This window comes from Microtus oregoni, unplaced genomic scaffold (genome assembly GCF_018167655.1).
Source record: "Microtus oregoni isolate MIOR12 unplaced genomic scaffold, Mior012 000015F_ref0000493, whole genome shotgun sequence".
Classification (NCBI taxonomy): Eukaryota; Metazoa; Chordata; class Mammalia; order Rodentia; family Cricetidae; genus Microtus; species Microtus oregoni.
In genome coordinates, this window is record NW_024543074.1 from 43,613,122 (window position 1) to 43,638,072 (window position 24,951).

The window sequence follows — 24,951 nt, forward strand, 5'->3', positions numbered from 1 at the left end:
ACAAAGATCTTTCAGTCTGCCTCTCTTGTACAGGAACTAAGGGTGCACCTTGCCCAACCAGACAATACATTTTTGCTGATGGAACTGTAGAGTTGAAGAACATAAAAGCATACAGAAAAGAAAAACTGTTTAAAATTCTATTGTCTACACAGCTTTTACCATTTGTGCATATATAAGTAATTTTAAGCTGTTGAAATATAAATGTAAGTAGACATGTCTGTGCGTGTGTGGGTGCAGGCACACACATGTGTTAGCATATATGAACAGACTCATGTGTGGGTGCAGGTACACATGTGTTAGCATATATGAACAGACTCATCTGTGTGTGTATGGGTGCAGGCACACACGTGTGCTAGCATATATGAACAGACTCATCTGTGCATGTATGGGTGCAGACACACACGTGTGCTAGCATATATGAACAGACTCATGTGTAGGTGCAGACACACATGTGTTAGCATATACGAACAGACTCATCTGTGCGTGTGTGGGTGCAGGTACACATGTTAGCATATATGAACAGACTCATCTGTGCGTGTATGGGTGCAGGCACACATGTGTTAGCATATAAGAACAGACTCATCTGTGCATGTGTGGGTGCAGGTACACATGTTAGCATATATGAACAGACTCATCTGTGCGTGTGTGGGTGCAGGCACACGTGTTAGCATATATGAACAGACTCATTTGTGCATGTGTGGGTGCAGGTACACATGTGTTAGCATATATGAACAGACTCATGTGTGGGTGCAGGCACACATGTGTTAGCATATATGAACAGACTCATTTGGAGGCTGGAAGACAACCCGGCTGTCTTTCTGCAGATACCATCTACACCTAATTCTTTTAGAAAGGGTCTCTTTGACCTGGAGCTTCTCAAGCAGGTTTGGCTAGTTGGCCAATGAGCCCAAGGGATCAAGTCCTCAGTGCTAGGCTCTCTCTCCAGTGCCTATCTTATCTTTAAAAACAAAAATAAACTATATTCATCTGTCTCCTCCAACTTCCTAAAGATGCATATCCTACATATTAGATGTAGGAACAAAATATATAAATAAAGCTGGAGAATTGTGAGCAACTTAAAAAAAAAAAGAGTGTGAGGCCAGTGGGACATTACTTGTCTAGCATGTTGGGTTGAATCCTCAGCACCACGAAGAATGCCTGAGAATGCTCTAATCTTTTATCCTATGTTTATGTATTCATTTGGTTTGCTATTGTTTGTTCTTAAACTGTATTTTGGCATACTCAGTTCTTTCTATTACAAATACGTAAGGAGTATCTTTTTATATAACTTGAGATTTTTATTATGTTCTAAGGAGAGACTCCAGTTAAGTAGAACAGGTTAGAGACTGTGAATACAGTAGGGACCACATCAAGAATTTCTTTTTTTTTTTTACATCAAGAATTTCTAAATACATTTTCAGAAATGTTAAAATAATTTACTAATAGTAAACACTGGTAATTCACTTCTCAGCACCAATCTGACAGAAGTGTTTTTTCAGTCAAACTACAGCAGGGATTCCCAACCTGTGGGTTTGCAACCCTTTCACTAGAGGGTGCCTGAGGCCATCAGAAAACACAGCTGTATACATTACGATTCATAACAGTAGAAAAATTGCACGTATGAAGTAGTAAGGAAAATAATTTTAGGTTTGGGGTCACTACAAATATATTAAAGGTGGCAGCATTATGAAGACAGAGAACCACTGTACCACATCCTGGTCACATCCCTAGGATAAAGAAATCAACATCAATTCTCCCTCTTTCAATTCTTATCACACAGGGAAAAGGGAAGTGAATTAACACTTGACCAACATTTTCACCAACAATATTACACATGCACATATATAAATCACCAACAATAACAACACACATATAAATCAACAACAATGAAGAATTCTTTAAAGAGTTTTACCATCTAATTTTATTATTTAAAAAATTGGTTCAATCTTTGACTGAATACCTATTTTGTATGAAGTCCATTGCTGGGGAACCAACAGTTTAAAAAAATGTAAAGCAAACAAAACAAAACAAAAAACCCAAAACACCACATGCACAAAAAAAAAAAAACCCAAAAACCAAAAAACAAAAAAAAAAAAAAAAACCCAAAAACAATACACACAAAAAAAGAACCACAATAACAACATAAAACAACTTATCTCTTCAAAAATTAACTACCAACAATGGTGGTGGTGACACATGCCTTTAATCCCAGCACTCAGGAGGTAGAGGCAGGCAGATTTCTGTGAATTCAAGGCCAGCCTGGTCTACGGAATGAGTTCCAGGACAGCTAGGACTACATAGAGAAACCTTGCCTCAAACACAAAAACAAAAAACAAAACAAAGAACTCAAAAAGATAAAACCAAACAATGACAACAACAAAACCTAAAATAAGCAACAACAAAAACCTACCTCAAATACTCAAAATACTTTACACTCAAACTCTTAGATTTATACAAGCTTCAAAATATTAATGACTTGTTGACCTACCTCTTGCCCATCTTCAAGAATTACAGCTCCAGCCTGCTCTACTACTTCAAAAATCATGACAGAGCAGAGCTCTCTTCTTACAGACATGGTCATGTTTGCAAATGCAGGAAGCTGGTGCATGAACTCAAGTAACTGTTCTATAAGAAACAGAAATTCTAGTATAAAGATCAAGGCTACTACTTTAACATACAACAAATTCTACAAATCAATATTCTATTTGTTAATCAACTTAGGAATTTATACTGCGAAAGTAAGAAAAACAAGATACATCACAACCATAAAAACATAACAACCAAACCAAATAGTGGCTGGAGAGGCAGGAACACTGGCTGTCCTTCCAGGAACCTGTGTTTGATTCCCAGAACCCAAATAGTGGCTCACAATCGTCTGTAAAATTCAGTTTGTTTATTTTTATGTTTTTAAAAAAAACACACACAGGGTTTTCCGTGTAGTCCTGGCTGGCCTTGAACACAGATATATTTCTTACCAACATCATCATCAGTTTTGTCTGCAGGTTCCTTTTCAAGACACTCTCGAACAAGATCTCGACCCTGCAGTGGATCTGTTCGATCAATTTCTTCTTCCTCATCTTCTTCATCCTCAGAATCAACTGGTCCTTCTGGAAGACGTGTTAAGTCTACATCTCCTACTTCACTTTCTGTAGCCTATAGAAAGAAATTTCAGTGAATAATTTCATGCTAAAAATATTATACATCACACCGTGAATTGACCAAAATGGTCTTAAATGCGAAATTAAGGAACTAGGTAACAATGGAAAAGATACTTATTTACAAAACATGGCTCTACCTAAAATGCAGGCCTATCTTTCTTCTGTGTTATCCACATAATAAGTCAGATCCAGTTAAGTATAAGACACAAACATTATTAAATATATTAGTAGCTGTTCTCCAATAAGCAACTGTTTTTCTTAAAGCAAAGCTTTCTAAAATAGTAGGTACGAGAGAGATGAACCTATTAACACATGCTGCTTTATGTGAAAAACGTTATTCTTTTCACAAAGTCTAGTAGGCCAGGCAATCAGGGAGATTAAGAGCAGGAGTCTGAAAAGAGGCACAGTAGTACTAAAAAGTACTAACACTGATATAAAAAACAAATAAATGCCACCACTTTTTAATATATTACCTGGTCTTAAAAATTTTGTAAAGAACAAAAATTATTCAAAGTTATTTGTAAAATCAACCTAACAAGCACAACTTTGGAAACAACAATGTTCTCTATCTTAGGAACCACCAGATTTTAAAAACTTTCATTCACAGAAAATGAAGATGTCTTTTCAAAAGTAAAAACTGATTAGGTAATACTTTTGATTATTAAAACAGTTAAGGAAAACAATGAGTTGAGCATAAGAATTCTATAATAATAAGTATAAGTATTCACAAATGAGCACTAGTGAAGATTATAACAGGTTCATCTAAGATTTTAATTCTTTCTGTCCTCTTTAGTAGTCATTTATTCTCTGTATTAACCTCCTCTCTGAGCCCAAAGATTCTGGGAACTTGACAGAAGAAGGGACTGAAGGAATGCACAGCCAGAGAATGAGAGGAATGCTCTGATATACTTACTCTGTATATAACACGCTGCACTCATGAACTCACCTCACCTATACAAGATCAAGACAGTTAAAATATCCAATACAACATGGTATGCTTACACAGAAAAGTACGCTGAAATGAAATTAAAAGTCAGTATAAGGGGAAAAAAAATCCAACAGGGAGATGCTTTTGAGGTCCCACCATAGCTGAAGAGCTATAAAGAGGGGGTGGAAGTCACTCTACTATGAGGGGCCGCCACTGGCAGAGTTCCTTGTGCTGCAGTAGACAATCTCACAACCTTGTACATATGGCCAGCAATAACAAGGCTCAGGCTCAGGACGTGCGTGTGTGTGTGTGTATGTCCCCACACAGATTTTTCCCCCCAAAGAGGAAAAGCGACATTGCGGGGGGGAAAAAGTCAGTGAGAGGAAGGAGGAGGGGTTGTGGGACAGTTTAAGTTTAAGATGAATTGTGACCGTCAATGGAAGTACCAAAGTTTAAAAAATATGAACAAAGTTAAAAGTGAATTGGAAAAGAGGCACGAAAATGGGAAGAAGAATTCTGAGTGAGAGAAGCAGAAGCAGAACCAGAAAGAGCAAAGAAGCAACAGAACTGTAGCATGACAGAGAGAGAAAGAGTACCACCAACAGTACGACAGAGAAAGATGATCAGGGTAGACAGGAAAGGGAACCAAGCCTGTCTTCAAGTTTAGCCTCCCTGCTGTCAGAAATGTTTCCACTTTGTCTGTGTGTCAGCACATTATTATTCTGGCCTTTGTTAATTCAAGTTAGGGCTCTGGTAGCAACTCAGTCTTGTTTTATGCACAATTTATACTGTCTTTGGATTCCTACATACTTTTAAGTGGTTAACAATCCAGATTAAATACTCAACTTGAGACCCTTTAGGACTAGAAAAGCTGGCTTTAACAGCCTGCTGCTATGGTCTGGGCCCAGTTACCCTCCCCTCCCTTTTTTTTTTTTTTTTTTTGAGACAGGGTTTCATGTTCCCAGATGGGCCTTGAACTCAAACTTGTTGCCAAGAATGCCCTTAAACCTCTGATCTTCTGGTTATCACCTGGGATTATAGACATGTGCTATTATGAAGTTCTGAGATTGAACCCAATATGTTAGGTAAGCACTCTAACTGAGCTACATCCCCAGATCTCTCTCCCTTTTTCACAGTACTATCAAATACAGGGCCACCTACAGCTTCTCTAGCCAAGACATACTCCTAGATCCTAAATGTGTTTTTATTCCCTTATTTTAATTATATGTGCATGAGTGTTTTGGCTGCATGTATTCTAAGTGAACTGCACGCATGTCTGGTGTCCACAGAGGCCAGAATGCACTGGATTCCTTGATGGTTGTGAACTGCTTATATGGGAGCTGGGAACCAAACCTACAAGCACAAGCACTCTTAACTATGGAGCCATCTTTCAAACACCCTAAAAAAATTATTTTCCTTTTCCATTTTTTTTTTTTTTGGAGACAGGTTTTCTCCGTATAAGCTGTCTGTCCTGGAACTGACTTTATAAATCAGGATGGCCGCAATCTCACCTAAAACTTGTCACTAGAAAAGAATCTTAACTTCAAGAAGATGGTATTGGGAAGTGGGGTCGGGCAGCCATAAATTCATAAAGTTATTAGAATCATCATGAATGGGTAGCACCTAACAAAAGGCCAGAAGGAGTTCATCCAACTTTTCCTCCACAAGAAGCAATAGCTAGGTGGTGTCATCTACAGATCAGAAAGAGGTCTTTTGCAGGATACCAAATCTGTCAGCACCTTAATCTGGAATTTCAGCTTCCAAAGCCATGAGAAGTGAATTTCTACTGTTTGTGACTTACCCAGTGCATTGCATTCTATTATACTAGCTTGAATATTTCTCCACAGAGAAGAAATCCTATTCTGCGACTACCATGCACGTGTAAAGCAAAAATGAGGACTCTTAATAAGGAAGCTAAACTATAAAACGAACAGATGAAAAAAATCTAACTGGATATGGTAGCTCAGGCCCACAGCCCTAACACAGAATTCATGAGTTCTAAACCAGTTCAGAGTAAGACGGGGCGGGGAATGACATGATAAAAACAGTAAAGAAAGTTCAAACAAAAGACTGACAATGGGTTACAAAAATAGAATTATGGAGACTAGAATGATACTATCAAGAGATGGTAGAGGGATGTGCAAACATTTTTGTACAACAGTTAGCAAATCTGCAGATCCTTTAAATGGATTAAGCATAGGGGAAGACATAGTAGGCACCTAACAGAACAAGCATAAAACTTGTGATTTTCCTTCCTTGTCACATGTATTATTTGTATTTATCATTTGGTGAGTACAAGCTGATTTTGTGATGAGGTAGCAGTTACCAAATAAACCACCAGAGAATATCCTTTTCCTGTTTGCAGCTTGATAACCAATGAAGCTACAGCAAGAGGTGCCATAGATTTTAATGAAAATGTTATACAAACTTATGAAAACCACATTTTCAAATTGAGGTTTAAGTGTTAAGCCAAAACTTCATACTTTCAGTAATTTTCCTTTCAGCGTTATCAAGTCCAGGTTTCATTTAACCTTTTTGAGGGAACATTCAGCTAAAAGGTATATTCATAGACTTAACAAGTATTCCTCTAAAGGTAGTCTTGAGTCCAGTACTAACATTTAACCTTTCTTTAACCTGTTTTGTTCCCTACGCTATATTAGAGACAGACACGCACACATCTGATGTATTTTTTATCCTATATATACATGGTTTCTTATTAAAATTGCAGGTCTAGAAATTTTACATTTTTTTGAGGTCTACTTTATCATTCTATTTTAATTCTGTTCTAGTTTCTTTTTTCCTTTACTATATATTCCTTTAATTGCTGTGGGAGGATGTTCTTGTACACTGTAAAGATTTGTCACTTGTATTAGTTTAATAAAACACTGATTGGCGAGTAGCCAGGCAGGAAGTATAGGAGGGGTGACTAGACTAAGAGAATTCTGGGAAGAGGAAAGATAGACAATCACCAGCCAGGTGCAGAAGAAGCAAGATGAGAATGCCTAACTGAGAAAAGGTACCAAGCAAGGTGGCTAAACACAGACAAGAGTTATGGGTTAATTTAAGTTATAAGAGCTAGTTAGTAATAATCCTGAGCTAATAGGCCAAACAGTTCATAATTAATATAAGCTGCTGTGTGTTTCTTTGGAACTAAATGGCTACAAGACTGGGCGGGACAGAAACTTCTGTCTACATATAATCATTTACCATACATCTTAAAATTATCATTTAAGTTTTTTCAAAACAAAAAATATATGAATTTTCTTCCAGTTTTATCTTTGTTGTCTTGTTTTGCTTTGTTTTATGGTGTGTGATGGAGAGTTTAGTTGTCAACTTGATATAATCTAGACTTATCTGGGAAAGGAGTCTCAAGGAGGGACTGTCTAGATCAGACTGGCCTGTGGAGATATCTATGGAGGACTATCTTAAATCTGCTGAGGTGAGAGGATCACCAGGGAGATATGACTGGGTAAGAGTAGAGAAAGGAAACTGAGAAAGTATGCATCCATTAATTCACTGCTCTTTGCTCCTGGCTATAGATAAAATTTGACTAGCTGCTTTCCTGGACATGAGTGATAACCTTTCCGTAAGTTGCTTTAGTTAAGATAAGATATTTCTATTTCTGGACAATTGCCTTAAAAGTTAGTTGAGAATTTCTACCTAACTGGTCACTCTTAAAAGATTCTTCTTACACTATAGCATTCTGGGGTTAATATCATCACAATTTTCTTCTTTAGATTTTTGAGTCCTGTTTTGTTTCCAGAATTTTCAATGTCTGTTATGTTTTCACTTGTTCACTCTCTAAATTCACTTAAACTCAACCTTACTGGGTAATTTATAAAGGACACTCCCGTTTTTAGTTGTATAGATTCTATTTAATACAAAATTTTGGAAATGCAAAACAATAAGGGTAGAACAGACTGGTTTTCACAGGGATAAGGATAAGGAGAGGAACTAACTACAAACAAGCCTAAAATGCTTTCAGACCCTATGCCAATTTCCCATATTAAAGACGGTAAATTTTGTTATATGTAAACAATGCATTAATGGCCATAAAACATGCACACATGAATAATGATACAGGAAGCAGAACTGATGGCATGGTACTGAACTCAGTAACTAAGGAAGAAAAAAATTAATGTTCGCATTTCTGGATTATGAAGTATATTCTTCATATTTATCATGCTAGATAAATGGTAAGACATTTACGATACTCTAATTGTAAAAAAGTAGTAAAAAGGTCATACAAACTGCAGACTGTTATTAATGGAGAACGATGCACGGAAGACTGTAAGCAGGGTAGTCAAATAGAGTGACATCAACTTGCAATACAAGACTCCCATCTAACACTAGTAGGTGGGAAACCTGAAGAAGCTACTATCAGAGCAGTACTTAGACCCTCTTCCAGCATTTTTGGAGAAATACTAGCTGCACATACAGTCCAACCTCCAATACACAGCAAAGCACTGACTTGAATAAAAATATGTTTACTAGCCTTTCATTCTTTCTGTTACAACTATTCAGGGCTTTGCTTCTTGCCTCAAAAGGGCAATCATTTCTATCTTAGAAGTGGAATACCCCAGCGGGATCAGGTACCTATAGTTTGAAAGTGCCACAACTTGCTTACTATTTGTCTTAGCAAGGCATAAATTCCCGATTATTTTGAGAGACACCTGTAGTCACAACACTCCATTTGATGGTTTTAAAGTCAATTTTCCTCAGGATTCCTCTATGAACAACACAGAAACAGTAAAACCACAGCTCTAACTTGATTTTTAGATGCAGCAACACCTACAGTTCTTCTTTTTGGGGGTGGGGTTGGGGTTTGAGACATGGTTTCTTTGTGTAACAGCCCTAGCTATCCTGGAACAAGCTCTGCAGACCAGGCCTTGAACTCACTCACAGTTCTAGAATGTACTTCCTTTCAAGAAGTAAAATGCACTAACTCTAACAATTGCTAAAGGAGTAAGTAGCTGAAGAGTTACTGTATTATTTAGATTTTCTTTGTTAGATTCCTTATACTATTTTTACAGAATAGAAAGGGTAAATTCCTGTTTTATAAATACTATAAAAAGGCAAACAGTAAGTCAGAGATGGTCATAGTATCCTGTTGTCAAGAAAGCTGTATGTTGGCCTAAGCTTTTTTTTTTTTTTCAATTTGCATCTGCCTACAAATTCCCCTTCATAGAAAGAAGCTATTTCTTTAAAATATCTGAATCTGGGAAACTCAGTGGAAACTAAATGCAAGTATTTTCTTCAGAAAAAAATGATTATAATTTTTTTACTACATGGTAGCAAATATATATGGCTATTGGGGCACTGAAGTATGACCAGCAATAACTGAGATGGGCTGTTTAAATCTAAATTAAGCATGCAAAAAAAACCTCATTTACAATATTAAAATATTGCTTAAACATCAAAATAACATTTAAAAACACTATGTTAAATAAAATATATTAATCAAAGTTAATTTTATGTTTCCTTTTAGATGACTACTGAAAACTTTAAACATGTGGTTTACATTAAATGCCTACTTGACAGCCCAAAAACACAAAATATATCTGAATTCTTGACTAAACCAACTATCAATACCAAATCTCTAGTTATTTAATATCACTGGGTTTCAGGTTGTAAGGCCTTTCACCCAGAAAACTGCCCTAGACGTCTGACACTAAAGACAGCATAAGAGAAAACCATGAGGTCTTAACAAATCAGCATTGGCCCAAACAACCCAGTAGGATTGTTCAAGGATTCTCAGTCTGTAATCCTTTCCAGAACCCTCTTTTTATTACAAGGATCACTGAAAGACAAAATCTCATTTAGTTTGGATTTTTTTTCTATTCAGATTAAAAATGGAGAAGTTCATAATTACATTCCTTATTTAACTTTCTATTTCATTCATGTTACCCAGCATAGAAGTTTGACAATGCAAAAACAACCTTTACTTTTCTTCAAAAATTTTACTTCTACGATTATAATAAAAATCAGTCCTTTTTACAAGAGTAAGCTGTTGTTTCAAAAGTCTTCTTTAATCCTAGGCATGATGCTTGTAATCTCAACTTTCAGGAGGATGAAGCAGGAAGACTGAAATGTTCAGGTCAGTCTGGATTACAGGGTAATATTCTGTTTCACAAAAACACACAACCATTTCCTGTCTATATCATATGCATTCTATATTATATGGATTCAACTGGATAAAAGAAAAGACAAGGAAATCCCACTCATATACTGTTGGATTATACTAATCCTCTCAAAAGACAGATTGACGGATTGCTTCGTTATCAGGCTGATGAATATGAGACAGCATATAAAGTATACTTTGCTGAAAACCTTTTACTTAATTATCACACTTGAATTAAAAAATACATGACCATCTAGAGCAGTGGATCTCAACCTTCCTAATGCTGCGACCCTTTAATATAAATTACTCATGTTGTGGTAACTCTCAACCATAAATTTTTTCATTGCTACTTCATAACTGTAATTTTGCTACTGTTATGAACTGTAATGTAAATAGCTGTGTTTTCTGATGGTGACTTGGTAAAAGGGTCATCTGAACCACCAAATGGGCCACAACCCACAGGTTAAAAACCACTGATCTAGAGGATAAGCAGAGGGTATCTTGCAGAATAAAAAAAAGTCTGTATGCACAGTACCCAGCTAAGGTATTACCTGGTAGATATCGGATAAACTGCTGCTCCCAGAGTCACTGGCAATGCTACAGCCAGACTGACTAGAAGACACATGAGTCACCTGTGGATGAGGGTTGTCTGTGAGGTGCATCTTGGTAAGATCAGCTGGAAGCTGAAGAAAAAAGGAACTTGAGTTATTCTGAATGCCAAGCTTTGCCTATTAGAGAGTTCTTGACATAATGGAACTTTACAGCATAGCTTTATGTACACTGTTCAGAACCCAAGAATAGAAATCCTTCTAAACCAAAGCCTTTCATTCTTAGTAAATTTTTTTGGAACTAGTAAGAACCAGTTCTAAAACTGTTAAGACAATTTTAACAGCGGCAAGCCCACTGAACAGTTTTCCAAAGAGATCACCATTATTAACTATACTTTGGGAGATATTCAACCCCTTTGTTCACCAAAATAAAAGTATCAGCTTCAGGCTAGAAAGACAGTACAGTGGTTAAGAGGTCTTCTAGTGGGCTTGAGTTTGATTCCCACCACCACACGGGAGTTCACAACTGGTAACTCCAGTACCTGGAGATTTGAAGTTTTCTAGCCTGTATGAATACTACACTATATGGCAAACACCCAAACGAATAAAATAAAAAGTTTAACAACAAAAACCAAAAAGTTTCCAATGTCAAGAGTAGAAAGCACATACAACACACACACACACACACACACACACACACACACGCTGGAAACATGCCTGAACAGAATTAATAGTAATGGCTGAGATTATAGAAGAACAACTGCAGGCAGTGAGAGTTAAGTTCACAAAATGACTGTATACAGATTTAAAAATTTTCATAACCTTTGTTCTTAACATTATAATGTAGTTGGCTCCTGAAAAAATTTTTTGGTGGTCAAAATTATTCAATGAATGCCTGTGTTAAGTGCAGAGACAAAAGAAGAATGGGAAGGACACTGGCCAGCAAGATGGCTCGGTGGGTAAAGGTGCTTTGGTCTCTTCAAGCATGATAGCCTGAGATGGCTCCCTGGTCTCACAGAGTAGAGAGAACCAATTTCTGTAAGTTGTCCTCTCATCTTCACATGCTTGTCATGGCATGTCTATGTGCACACACAAATAAACAAAATATAATTAAAAAATAAAAATAAGAAATGACTCAACTACTTGATCTTTAATATCTGACTACTGTTATCAAGGATGCAAACTGCACAGTGTATTTTATACCAAGAAATAAAATACATTATCTCATAAGCAATGCTATGGAAGAAATAATTCACTATGTTCCAAAGCAGTCAATATTTTAAGAGACATGATCATTCACTATTCTGCTATATAATTTCTCTTCAATTTGCTTTTCATGACCATTAAGTAAACCTAAGATTTGAAATAAGTTTCCTTCTTGTGCACATTCCATGTATTTTACACCTACTTTAAAGGAAAAAATGATCAAGTCTAAGTTCCCCTATCTTAAGAATGCAGATAAAGAAATTGCACAGACCAATTATACCATGAATTATTGCTGATGGGTTAAGTAATTCAGAAAAATGACATTACTGAGATAAAGAAAAATCACACACAGTACAGTATCAAAATGTGCAAGGAAAAACAAACCAGAAACAGAAAGGACAAATATTGTATGATTGTAAGTATCTAAATTCTATGTGGCATCAAAATGCTAAAACTCACAGAAGCAAAGAATAAAAAGGTGATTACTGGAGGCTGGGAGTATGAGAACTATACAAAGTTTCAGTTAGATAAGAATAACGAAATTTAGTCACAGATTACACAGCACAAGTAACAATCATTGTAAAAACATAACATAGATGTTCAAAATCTAAGAGTAGATTTTAAATGTTCTCAGCAAGTATTTTATATGATAGGTAGGCTAACTGGCCCTGATTTGATCATTTCACAGTATACACACTTATCAACACATTATCACAAACACAATTATTTTCAACTAAAAGAAAATTTAAAAATCTAATGTGAAAATAACAACAGAAGATGAAGTTACACTTATGCTGTGAAATATTAGTGCAGCTCTCTCTACAACAAAAATATAAAGATGCGAACATATTCAAGAAATGTCACCTACAGTGTGTGTGTGTGTGTGTGTGTGTAACTCAAAACTATAGAATATGCATTCTTTAAGTGTAACTCAACTCTATATTATAGAGACTGTAACTCAAAACTATAGAATATGCATTCTTTAAGGCAGACAAAATATTTGTAAGAGTAAGACATAGCTGAATAAAACTTATTAAAATCATACAGAGAATATTTGGTAATTATGCACAAAGGTAGAAATAATCAAGTAATGAACAATAATAAAATAACCTCTCAACAATTCACAGACCAATAATACCACATCAGAAACAAGAAAATATCTTAATGAAATAAATACAACATATCAGGATGAGATTAAAGTAATTTTTAGATGAGTGTCCTGTTATCCTAGCACTGAAGAGTTGGAGACAGGAGGATCAGGAGTTGTAACCTCTTATTTAGGGAGGGGGACAGGTAGATCCTAAGAGCTAACTGGTTAGTCAGCCAGCCAGGGTTCAGTGAGAGACCTTATCTCAATAGAGTAAGGCAGAGGGCAATAGAGAAATACACTGGATTATTTTGCTTTGCAAAAAGATACATGCACTCCCCTCCTTGCACTCATCCACTACATACCACACACATACAGGATTCCTACAAAGACAGACAGAGTATGGAGGTGTCACTTTGGACACTGATAATAATAATAAATAATTATAAACCAAGGTCAGAACAAGGCTGCAGACCGGGGCTGGGAATACTTACAGTGTATTGAGAAATATTAACCCCTACCAGTTCCTGGAAAGCAGTAATGTTCAATTCTCATACTTTACTAATGAGGGCCTGAGGCAGTACAACTGACCAGTGTGCTTAGTCTCCTATTCAAATAAGTAGTGGAACAAGGACTCACACTTGGGTCTATTTGATTTTAGCCACCCAGTAGGCTGTATTTTATGCTAGGATCACAAGTGGTGACACAAAGATGGAGACAGATGGGGTGATGTTAAAAGTTTACATAAGAATTTCCTGAACCTGTAAAAGAGATGGGAACCGCTATGATAAGACAGTGGCTGCAGTTAACATGTGCATGCTCCTTAGGTGGTTCATGTGTGAACAGGAGCAAATGTATTCTATGTGCCTTTACATAGACTTCTGGAGCATGAGACCAAATGAGGTAGAAGCTTCATGACATTAAGCAGGAAGTTACTATTTACTATGCAAGAATCAAAATGGAAAACTTTTATTCCTTTTTTTCATGACCAAGTCAAATAAATAGCTGACCTTTCATCAGAGAATTCACTTTATTTATTCCATCATTCTTCTAATCCATTAAACTCTGCAAAATGTTCTGTTTGTTAGACTCCTTTATATATTTTATATCTCTGGACTTACGTGGTTTGCTGAAGATCATGTGCTTATAAAGACTACTGTCAAAGTTTCACATGGGGGAAAATGCCTTGAATATAAATATTACAGAGGTATAAAATCAGTTGCTGATTGAATAAATTTAAGACTTAAGGTTTCCATAGGTGCAGATGATTTTTTGAGGGAAACTGCACATAGGTTCGGATATCCAGATTCCTTTGTCTTTTGGATCTACCAACTATCTAAACATGGGGTCACTTAGGCTTAAGACAGCAAAAGAAATAGCTAGAACAGACTGTTCACCTTGCCAGCAACCAGAAAAACAAATCCTTATTTTCCTCCATCAGACCAACAAACAAAATAACTAGGTTGGGGCTTGTATAAGACGCTGAGAAATTTATAGGAAATAAAATATTTCTGTATTTTTACTCCACTCTTTAGAATGTACAACTTTAGGTTCTTTGTATGTTACAATATTTCCCCCTTTCCCAATCAGACAAAGGGCTTGGTGTATTGAGTGGTGTCTACCTGCATACAGTATCTGTTGATTAAATACCTGGAGAATAACTGAATGACTGCATCTGGCTTCTCAACAAGTGACATTGCTGCTGAGGTTTTTGGAGATTTCTGAACAAATGATACTTCAGCATAGGTATAGTTTGTATTCCACAGAGTACAGACTCTCCAAAGCTGTATGCTATTCTAAGAGATACAATTCATGAAGATTAAAAATTAAATAAAAGGGTTTTATCACTGAACAAAGTGGAAAATGATGTTCTTTATGTCCCTCAGCTCTTTATAGAATAAGTAGTCTTCAATACAGAAATCTATTTTACATATACTGTTCTTCAAATTTATTTTCCCCGATACCCTTACTGGCATCATACCAGTGTTAAAAAATTCTGCTTTGGGATAATCTCACAGAATCAACAATTATGCTTGAAATACTTTTTTTATAGGGCAACTAGTGCTAGTCAAGACACAGCCGTGAAGAACACTTGCAGCTCAGCAGATGGGGAAGGGCACAATTTGAATCAGCGCAAACACAGACAGCAATATTGTATGACAGTTCTATGTCCTACTTCAAGAATAACCTACCACAATCAAGAATTTTTTAAAAAGATTTATTATTTTATTATGAACACAGTGTACTGTCTGTATGTATCCCTGCATACCAGAAGAAGACACCAGATCTCATTATAGATGGTTGTGAGCCACCATGTGGTTGCTGGGAATTGAACTCAGGGCCTCTGGAAGAGTGCTCTTAACCTATGAACCATCTCTCCAGCCCCACAAACAAGAATTTTTAACAGGGAAATATCTAAAAAGTTTGCTATCTGAATTATCTAGTTCTTTACAACCCACATCCAAGCCCTATTTGATTTGATAAAGACTTTCAAAAAGTGCCAAAGAATGAAACAATATTAGCTCTAAAACGGTTTAAAACTTGTGTATCCCCCTGAAGGATAACAGTTCTTTAAAAACCAATTTTAAATCCAAGCTGCATTGTTAAAGCTTCCTTTTCAAGGTATCAACTATTGGATTATAGAAACACTTTGTCAGAAATCATTTGCTTGTGATCAAGATGGGGGCTGGGGGTGGGGAATGATTCTTGTCTATGTACCAACGTTTCTAAGTTCCCATGCACTGCTTTCAGAAACAATTTTAAAGCTTGATGCTAATTAACGTACATATCCAATGCTAATATGCCTTGTGGTCGAACTTCCCATTTGCAGATAAAGGATTCTACTGCATATCCAATGCTAGCTGTAATCAAAACTCAAGTAAAGTCTTGGGGTATAGAAGATTAAGAAATTATTAAACTGTATAATTTAGAAAGTGATGTTTGAGGTAAATCATTTGGATAATCAAGACTAAACATATTAAATGACAGTAACAAAGACCTAAAAATGTATTATGCAAAATAGTAAATCTGGTTACACATGTGAAGTATGATTAGGCCAGACTGTGAAATGTTCTAAGGGAAAAATAATATTGAATTCATAATACATGGCACAAAAGGTAAAATATTTCATCACTAATTAACACATGTTAAAATATTGTGGATATACTACCTAACACATAGTTCACACACACACACACACTAATTAAAATAAATGTAACCTGATTTTTACAGCATATTTCTGTTAAATGGCATTGAGTCCAGAGACTTGATGATGCATTCAGAAATTTTAGCAGACCAGCACAGCTCAGGCAAGGGTACAGAGAAAAACAGTAAAATCATCTTCCCCATCTTTCTTTTTGGCAATGAAGATGCCCTAGGCTTTATACATGCTAGTTACAGCCCTCTCCCACTAAGTCATACTCCAAGCCCCAGATAGCATTCCTGAGGGCTTATAAGTCATGCTTTAAAATGATCCCCTGAAGAGTTTTAAGAAAGTGTAAGAGACTTTTGATTCTTAAAAATTACTCTAGGAACATTCAAGATGAAAGGAAAGTCACAGAGATAAGTCCAATGCAAGGCCTAAGAAGATGGAAGCATTCTCAAAGTAAAATTAAGACTCCAAAATTACAAGGACCCTTTAGTACAGGCCAGACCATCAGCTGACAACGAGACTGAGAGAGAGATAGCTAAAAATAGATTCTAGGATCTGAAAAGCAGCCTTCAACAGAAACCCGACCCTAGGCTTCGCAGTCTTTGGTACAGATGATAGAGACTGTAGCACTGGCTCTGAGGCACAGCAAACTCAATAACTACTCATTTTTAAAAAGTGAAATCTGAAGGAGTGGTGCTATTAAGCTACTTTATTAAAATTAGTGCTTTTCCATTTGAAGACACAGCCTTTTCATTTAAGTATTTTTTAAACTATGGAGATTTAAATCAATCTTTGCTAGTTAATGTATATTAAAAGTAAAAAAAAACTTGCAGAAAGAAAGAGGAAATCAGTATAAAAATGCCTTAGTTTGAGAATAAGCAAGGGGGTTAGAGGAAAGAGGGGTGAGTTGTAAGTGCAACCAGATATTAGAGATTATACTGTCCACTCTGTCATGGTCCCTTTTTCTTCCTTCCTTCCTTCCCTCCCTCTCTCTTTCTTTCTTCTTTCTATGGTGAAAGTCTGTTGAGGAGTGGTCAGCTGGGCCAAATATTGTGGAGAACTGAAGGTAAAAGCCAGGCATAACTGGCAATGTTAGCCGTTTATTAATTTTTTCATTGGCTCCCAGTTGTAGAACAGCTAAAAGAAGAAAAACAGATGCCAAAGCACAATGGCTTCTCCAACACAGTGAGAGGCAACCTCCATCAAGCAACCCGACACAATCATGAAAGGTGTATCCAGCTAAAAATCTTGAGTAAAGCCAATCCCTGGAATTGAACCAACTAATGAACCGAAGAAAAAAAATCTATATGGGGAGGAAAAAAAAATCACTTCTATACAATAAAAACCAATACTAAAACAGGTAATTATGAAAAAGCATCACTTATGAGGCATCAGAAACAAGTCACAAATGGTTAAAAACTAAAAATTTAAGATATGCCTAGCAGTGGTTACAAACAGATGATGAGTAAGTTAGAAAAAAAAATCAAGCTAAAATAAATGTTTATGGACATTACTAGCAGAAAAGAATGAGAGAAAATGAAGGAACTGCAGTTTTGATAAGAACAATTTCCACTAGGTGTAGTAGCATGTGCCTTTAATCTCAGGACTTAGGAGGCAGAGGCAGGCAGATTGCTTTGATCTGTAAAGTTAGTTCATGATCAAGCAGGACTATGTAGTAAGATCATATGTGAAAAGATAAAACTGGTTTTTTGTTCCTGCTGTTAGTTTTCTTACAAATAAAGACAAACTAGCCTCTCTGGCTTGAAAGAGTCCTTAGAGCAACAAAGAAAATCACTTTGATGCTTGGTAAAAGCTTATGGATAAACAACCTAAACAAATACACAGCTAACTGCAAACACGACACCAAGTTATCGCAGCAACAGTAGATACCACAAAGTCATGTATTAATTTCTTCAAAAGCTAAAGAGAAAGGCCACTGAGGTTATTTTATATACAACTAAATAATAAAAAAGAATCATTAAATAAAAGTAAAAAGAGTAGAGCAAATTAGAAAATCCAGTATGGTGAGTATGAAAATTAATATCTAGCCTAATATGTTTAGCAAAGAGTTAAATCTTAATAGTAACATAAGAGATAGGGGAGACAGAAAGGAGAAATATGTACTTATAAATAAATAATTTATACAGGAAAGTGCCCGTCACAGGATTCTCCTCATATTTGCTGTCACTTAATAAAACTATAGAACTGGATCTCTAAAATCCCCTTTACTCTTCTACAGTTGTTAAACCATGGCTTAAGAGTGGCTACTAGTACCCCTCTCCAAGGGTTTTTCTTTTCTTTTTGGTGTGTGTGTGTGTGAGCTTCAAAAACAACTCTTAAACCCCATTTTAAATTTTGTTCAATTTATCTGGTCCCACCCAATTCCCTTCCACACGCAGCTTTAAATTTTAGTGCTGCCAATTACTCTGAGCAGTGCTTGGGCCCCACAGGTGGCATCTGCTCTGAAGCAGCCGCCCTCTTTGTATGTGCAGATAAAAGCATAACTTGTGTACCTGGGCGCCTTTCCATCTCCTTACGCCGGTCAGCTGTCTGCCAAATGGACAGTACATTTAAATGCCCTCCCTAAAGAGCAGTCAGGAAATAGGCCATGAGCTGGGCCCAATAAACAGTACAACACCATGCTGTCAAAAGCGTTTCTCCCTTAGTCACCACAAAGGCAAACCTTTGAAACAAAGACGTGATTTCAGACCTTCCTATGAAAAGCCACCAGTATGCCAGAGTCTAAAAGAACCATCAAAAAATCTTGACATATTTAAAGTCACCATTTAAGCATTTTCTAAAATATTTAGTTTTTTGTTTTGAAATTAATATACAAGGTAAGAAAGACAGCTCCAAACACTGTAAACAGCCTCTATCAACAAACTGAATTGTAGTAGACTATTTTCAACAACTCAGCATTTTAGCACTTTGACAGTTAATATATTTGCTTAAAAATGACAAGTGGTTTTAGTTATTACTACTTTGAAAATAGTTTGGAACACTAAATGTTTTTATATAATTAATTTTCATTCACAATTATCTTTACGTTGCTCTTTAGGAATGAACATCCAGTTTAATAAAATAGAACAATTCATTTTGAAGTTATCAGGTAATACCACATTACCGAGCTATGTTATATAAGACCATGATTAGAATAGTATGTCTAAACATACCAGCTATTTAAGGTAAAGAAAAAACAAAAGAATGTATCAAGTTAGGTATGGTCACAAGCTATTTCAAAAACATCACAGCCAAGTGCTGGTTCTGTCTGAGGTATGTATCTCAGATGTACATTTTAAGTCTGTAAACTATTAAAATGAGTCTTTTCAGTCCATCTCAGAGGCTATATTAGACTTTCTCTGAAATGACAATGAGTCAAGGCTTTATAGACTGCTTTATAGCTCTTATTTTTATAGTTTAGAAAACAGCACAATAGAACTCATTTAGAATTCAAATACAATTTAAATTTAATGATTAAACTATACCAACAAAAAAAGGTAATTACTTACTTTGGAGGCCCATGGCTGAAGACAATTGGCATAACAGCGAACAAGAAAGGCCATTTCCGTGGCTGGAGGGGGTAGTAGTTTCTCTTTTAAACCAGAGCCACACTGATGATGAGTATGTTGACAAAATTCTGCTAAGTTTCTTTTTACAATCCATACACCATTGTTGTTATATAAAGCAGCTCCTCCAACCCTCTTTACAAACAAAACTCAGTAGCTTTCAGAAGCAGAGATTATTGTTCTAAGGATAAGAATCTTCCTTAAGTATCAGTTGACAAGCAAGTAACATCAAATAAAGATGTTTAGATTTCTGGCTCAGCACACTGTTACATGCATCCTTAAGCACCTTACACAGACATACACACTGGCAGCACAGAAGTTAATACCGTATCTATCAGTCAAAGCAAATAGGCAATATGCGTGGAATCTGTGTTCTTGGAATCCGTGAAACCTGTCTTCTCTGTAATGTGGATGTTTTATCTTCAACTTATTTCATTCTGAAGAAGAAGCACCACCGAGTCTTCTGCATTAGAGGCAAAGTAAATCAGCAAATCCTGAAGATTACAGTCTCATTTTTAGATATCCTTAAATGCTAGAGGTTAAAACAAAACAAAAACAAACAAAACCCCACTACACACACAAAACATCAACCCAACCACAGAGCAAATGGAGGCAAAGAAAAAAATGCTGTAACAGGTTTGTCCTGTAGACTGAGAATATCCAGAATTCAAGCAATCTTCTCTCCTCCCAAGCACTTTCACAGCTCTGCAATACGGCGTCTGGTTCCAAGGCATCAGTAAAGAAGCACTGGTGATCCAAGTCTGCTCTTTCTGGTTAACATGTATATACGATGCAGCACAAAAACCACTACATCTTTTGTGAAAGCAAGAGTCTGTTAGTATCTTAATTCCTACTGTCCTTGCCTGTTTCACAGCAGCTCCCCAAGGAGAAGCTCCTATTGATTCTATGCCCTGCAGTAAGATGAAATATCTAATAAGGAGAGAGTGGGAGGAGAATAGAGCTAAAAGGATGACATCACCTGTGCAGAAAGCCTTCACAAACTGCATTAGATCAATTGGCTACTGTATCTGCAGATGTAGCCCAAGAGCAATTTACTGAACAAGCACGCACACATGCGCGCGCATGCACATGCACACACACACACACACACGACCTTCTGTGAGACATGCTGGCATGCTAAATTTTCTAAGAAAAAAACCTGGCTAATATACCCTTCTGTTTTATAGTTTTAAAAATTCATTAAAAATTTTGTACATTAATAGCCAGTTGTATTTGAGAAGCCTCTTTCCTAATACTATTTAAATTTAATACAGAATTGTTCTCCCAAGGGAAAATAAAATAATTTGCTGAGTAAGATAATACTGACTTCCAAATACATGGGCAGTCTGGTTCAGAGATGTCACATCAAAGTGATTTTAATACCACAAATTCATGGGTTTCTGCATAAAACTTGTTATTTATTGAATGAATATTCTGAAGGTTTAACCTTCAAGCTGACACTAAATTAGCATTAAAAACAAAACAGGCACTAAGATTTATACGTAAACAAATTTAAATAAAAACAATCCTCTGCAAGCTGGGAAAAACCAGAGAGGCACAACGTGTACCAAATTTCTCTGATGAAGAATAATCTATACTATATGGTATTTCATTGCAGCCCAATGTGCAATTCCTAGAAAGAGACAGCCAGAAAAACATAAAATGAATCAGAAAAGGAAACAGTTAAACCTGCTTCTGATAAGAGTGTGGACTAAAAGGAAGCTATCATAATTTTTTCTTTAAAGCTTAAAACATTTTGCCACACCCTCCTCAATAAGAAAAGCACACCACCCTGAGAACTCACCCTTTCCTTTATGCTTCCACTACAGGGCACCTACTGCACATACACCCACCCAGCAGATCATCTCCTAATGCTGCTTCCCAACGGCTAGACTCCATTTCCAAAGTACAGTAACGTATACCTCCAGGCAGCAAAACTGTGAGACTAGCAGTCAATGATAAAAGTAATACAACTCTCTTTCTTTATATACATTATGTGCACACATGCACGCGCACACATACACTTCCTCAATTTCCTCAGGTGAAGTTTCTGACTTTCAAAATGACACTATGCTCCCAACCTGAAATATGCTGCCCCTTATACAACTAGAATTTAACATAGAGATGCTATTATTTTGAGTATACTGCCATGTTTGCAAAATATGATTGCTTAAAAGCTCATGAATTATGTTTTCTTCAAAAACCCAAACCTTTCTCACAAAATTTACAACCAAATGTAAAATTTGTTCCGACAAATTCAAATAAGTACTAGTTTCCTGAAGGTAAGCCATTTAGTATTTGGACAGATTGATTTTTCAAGAACTAAAGTTATTTTTCCAATTTAATGAATATAAACAATAAGTTGGAATTAAAAAACTTTTAAGTACAAATGAAAAACATTTACTTTCTAAATAGAAAAATGTGGATAAATCTTTTGCTAAAGAGACATGTTCTAAAGAAATATTACTAAACAAAAATTAATCAACAGGACCCAAGAAATATTTTAATTATTGTGCCAGATTATATATTTATGTATGTGGTGTTAGGATAAATGACAGGCAATCAAAAGCAAAATCTGCAGTGGCTCCTTGTTCCTTTTATAAATTGTGCTGATACCTTTGACACAATGGACGGCCTCAAGCTGGGCAAGGAGACAGTCATCTTTTAGCTGCTGCTCCGGGAGTGAAATACAATCCACTAACGCCATATGTCAGACCTACTGGATATGCATCAACCCCAATAAAGGATCAAGATATTTTTTCTCTCCTCCCTCCCCAGTTTGGCCGGCTTATAAGTAAAGATGACATCATCTTGTTATACCAATTATCTCACAGTATTTGCTGTTCCAGAAACCAGTATGGTGAACCTATCATGCAAAATCTCATGGGGGTGACAATACCAAAAGAAATCCACAGTCCAAACTACACTCAGCATGCAAACTCTACAAGCAGTGTCATGACACTCCCCTCTACTGTCCCTTCAACATACAATGACTAACCCTTTAATTACTGATAGAAACGAGGTCAGTAATTTGTTAAAAAACCAAAATAAATGATTATGTGAATCAACTGTTTTTCATGATCATCAAGTTTAAAAATTATCATGATTGCACCTAATTATCAAGTGAGGTCAGGGCAACAAAGGATGGAGTTGTGATTGATACAGTTTAGAATTATCACTACAGGCTAAGCACTGAAGAACACACTTCCCCTGCATATGAAATGCCAGTATGTTAAGTTATACAGACAAAATTTTTAGCTTTAAAAGAATTTGACTACTGTGAGATCAAAAAAACTTTCAATAATTACAAAAGTTTTAAAAACAAATATGTGAATGATTTAGTTACTAATATATGCTATTTGTATATATAATTTATAAACAAAATATAAACTAGAATATTAAAATTATGCTACAGAGAAAACAAAAGATAAGGCTCTAATAGTTAACGCTATAAACATGCTTCCTCTTTATTTCAACTACTGATGACACTAATACAAAACAGAAATCATAAACAAAGGAAAGCTAACACACCTATAAGGCAGTATAAAAAACAAAACTAGATTTTCACTAATTTCAGGCATGCAATCCACCCCCCAATCTGCACAGTGAAATGGTACAAGCTCTATTTAGAGATGTGAAATGCAAAAAGAGAAGAATAAAAGTAAAACTGTCATTTACAAAATAACAGTCATTTCTCCATTTTATGTAAGCATTTGGTCTTTGAAACATATACTGTTAAACATACTGATTTTCAGAATAAATCCTACTGAAGCAGTTCAATACTGAAAAATAAATCAGTGATTCATACCAGCTTCTGTAAGGTGACCACATGCTGTCCCACCCTCTTTCCTTCCCATGCCTTAGAGGAATGAATCTGTAGTTATCAAACATGGTTAACTCTAATTATATTGCCCCTGAGTAATTTCTGCCTTCAAGCTGCTTGTCCTATCTACTCCTCATCATTCCTAGGGAAGTAAGTACCAAAGGAAGTCAGAGTAGCAAAGCTTTCCTTCTGCTCTTTTATAAGAAGCAGTATTCTTCAGCACACTGATGTGTTCACTGATTGCTTGCATGCCTGCTATCAAAAATCTTTGTCAAAACCACAAGAAGTCCATATGCACTATGAAATATGATATATCCTTAGGGAGTGATTGAGGAAGAAAGAGCAAGAAGAGAGAGGAAAGCTGTTATCATCAACGAAGGTGATGTAAGCTTCTATAATTAGAATCAGCGAAACTGAAGGAACAATAAAAGGCACCACCATGCTTCTACTTTGCCTACCCAAGGCAGCTGTAACCAGACATTTTTTATATACAGAGGAAGGAACACATTTTGCACACAGAATTCAGCCAAGTATATATTATTAGGAGCATAGTTTTACGACAGTATTTCTTTTAAAAAACAAAATCTAGTAATTTAAAAATCCATAAACAAAAGAAAATAAAATCTCATTTTTTAAAATTAAACTGCTAAGAATACTTTAACTGAACCTGATCACACTATTATCTCTAATTTAAATATGTCATTTTATAATACTGTGAAAATTGAATATAGAGCATAGTTCTGAGTGAACAGAGAACAGATCAATCTAAAAAGCAGTAATAATCAATGATAATTTGTCTGCATTTAAGGAGTTGTTATACTTGTCTACCTGGAATGCTGTCACAAATTATCCTTAGACTGCTGACATGCAATAATACTTGAGTTAGTTTAGACAATTATCCAAAGAGTTTTCTTTAGCAATTGCTGTGCAAACAGTCACAAGTATGATACTCTTTCTCATTCTGGGTCCCTGAGCACATCCACACGAGTTAGTGTCATCCTTAGAGAAGCAAGAACTGCCCCAGAAGACACAGTATGCCTGGCTGTCTTCCTTTCGACACTACTAAAGTTCATATTCATTGAATTAAAACAAAAAACAAAATATGACTACTGAGGAGTTATCAATATTTATACAAAAAGTAATTTTCATTCTTTTAACTCAGCAAGGAAATAACCAGTCATTTACAAATTTATACATAAAAGCTGTTTGCCAACAGAAGTAAAACTAGAAGAGGCAAAGATGTAGCACAGTATGAACGCTAAAATGATATTTTGGAAATGTTTTAATTGACAAAAAGGCAGGATATATAAGAAGTTAGCATCACCCAAATAAAGGTCTGTGCAAATAAACATTCCTTTGAAAG

The 24,951-nt window shown here is 35.9% G+C and overlaps 1 protein-coding gene across 16 annotated transcripts in view; it reads right to left on the minus strand.

Annotated features, from left to right (window-relative positions):
• Rapgef6 (Rap guanine nucleotide exchange factor 6) overlaps positions 1-24,951 on the minus strand; it is a 172,095-nt gene that overhangs the window by 73,598 nt on the left and 73,546 nt on the right. For 12 of the 16 annotated variants that reach the window (XM_041664170.1, XM_041664176.1, XM_041664168.1 and 9 more), the window contains 3 exons: positions 10,759-10,890; positions 2,976-3,153; positions 2,489-2,625 (listed from right to left, as the gene is read on the minus strand). In XM_041664170.1, the coding sequence (XP_041520104.1) occupies positions 2,489-2,625; positions 2,976-3,153; positions 10,759-10,890 (447 nt within the window). Of the gene's footprint in view, positions 1-2,488; positions 2,626-2,975; positions 3,154-10,758; positions 10,891-19,708; positions 20,806-24,951 lie in introns of those variants that run through there. The other 4 variants (XM_041664178.1, XM_041664177.1, XM_041664179.1 and 1 more) reach the window with 2 other exon arrangements.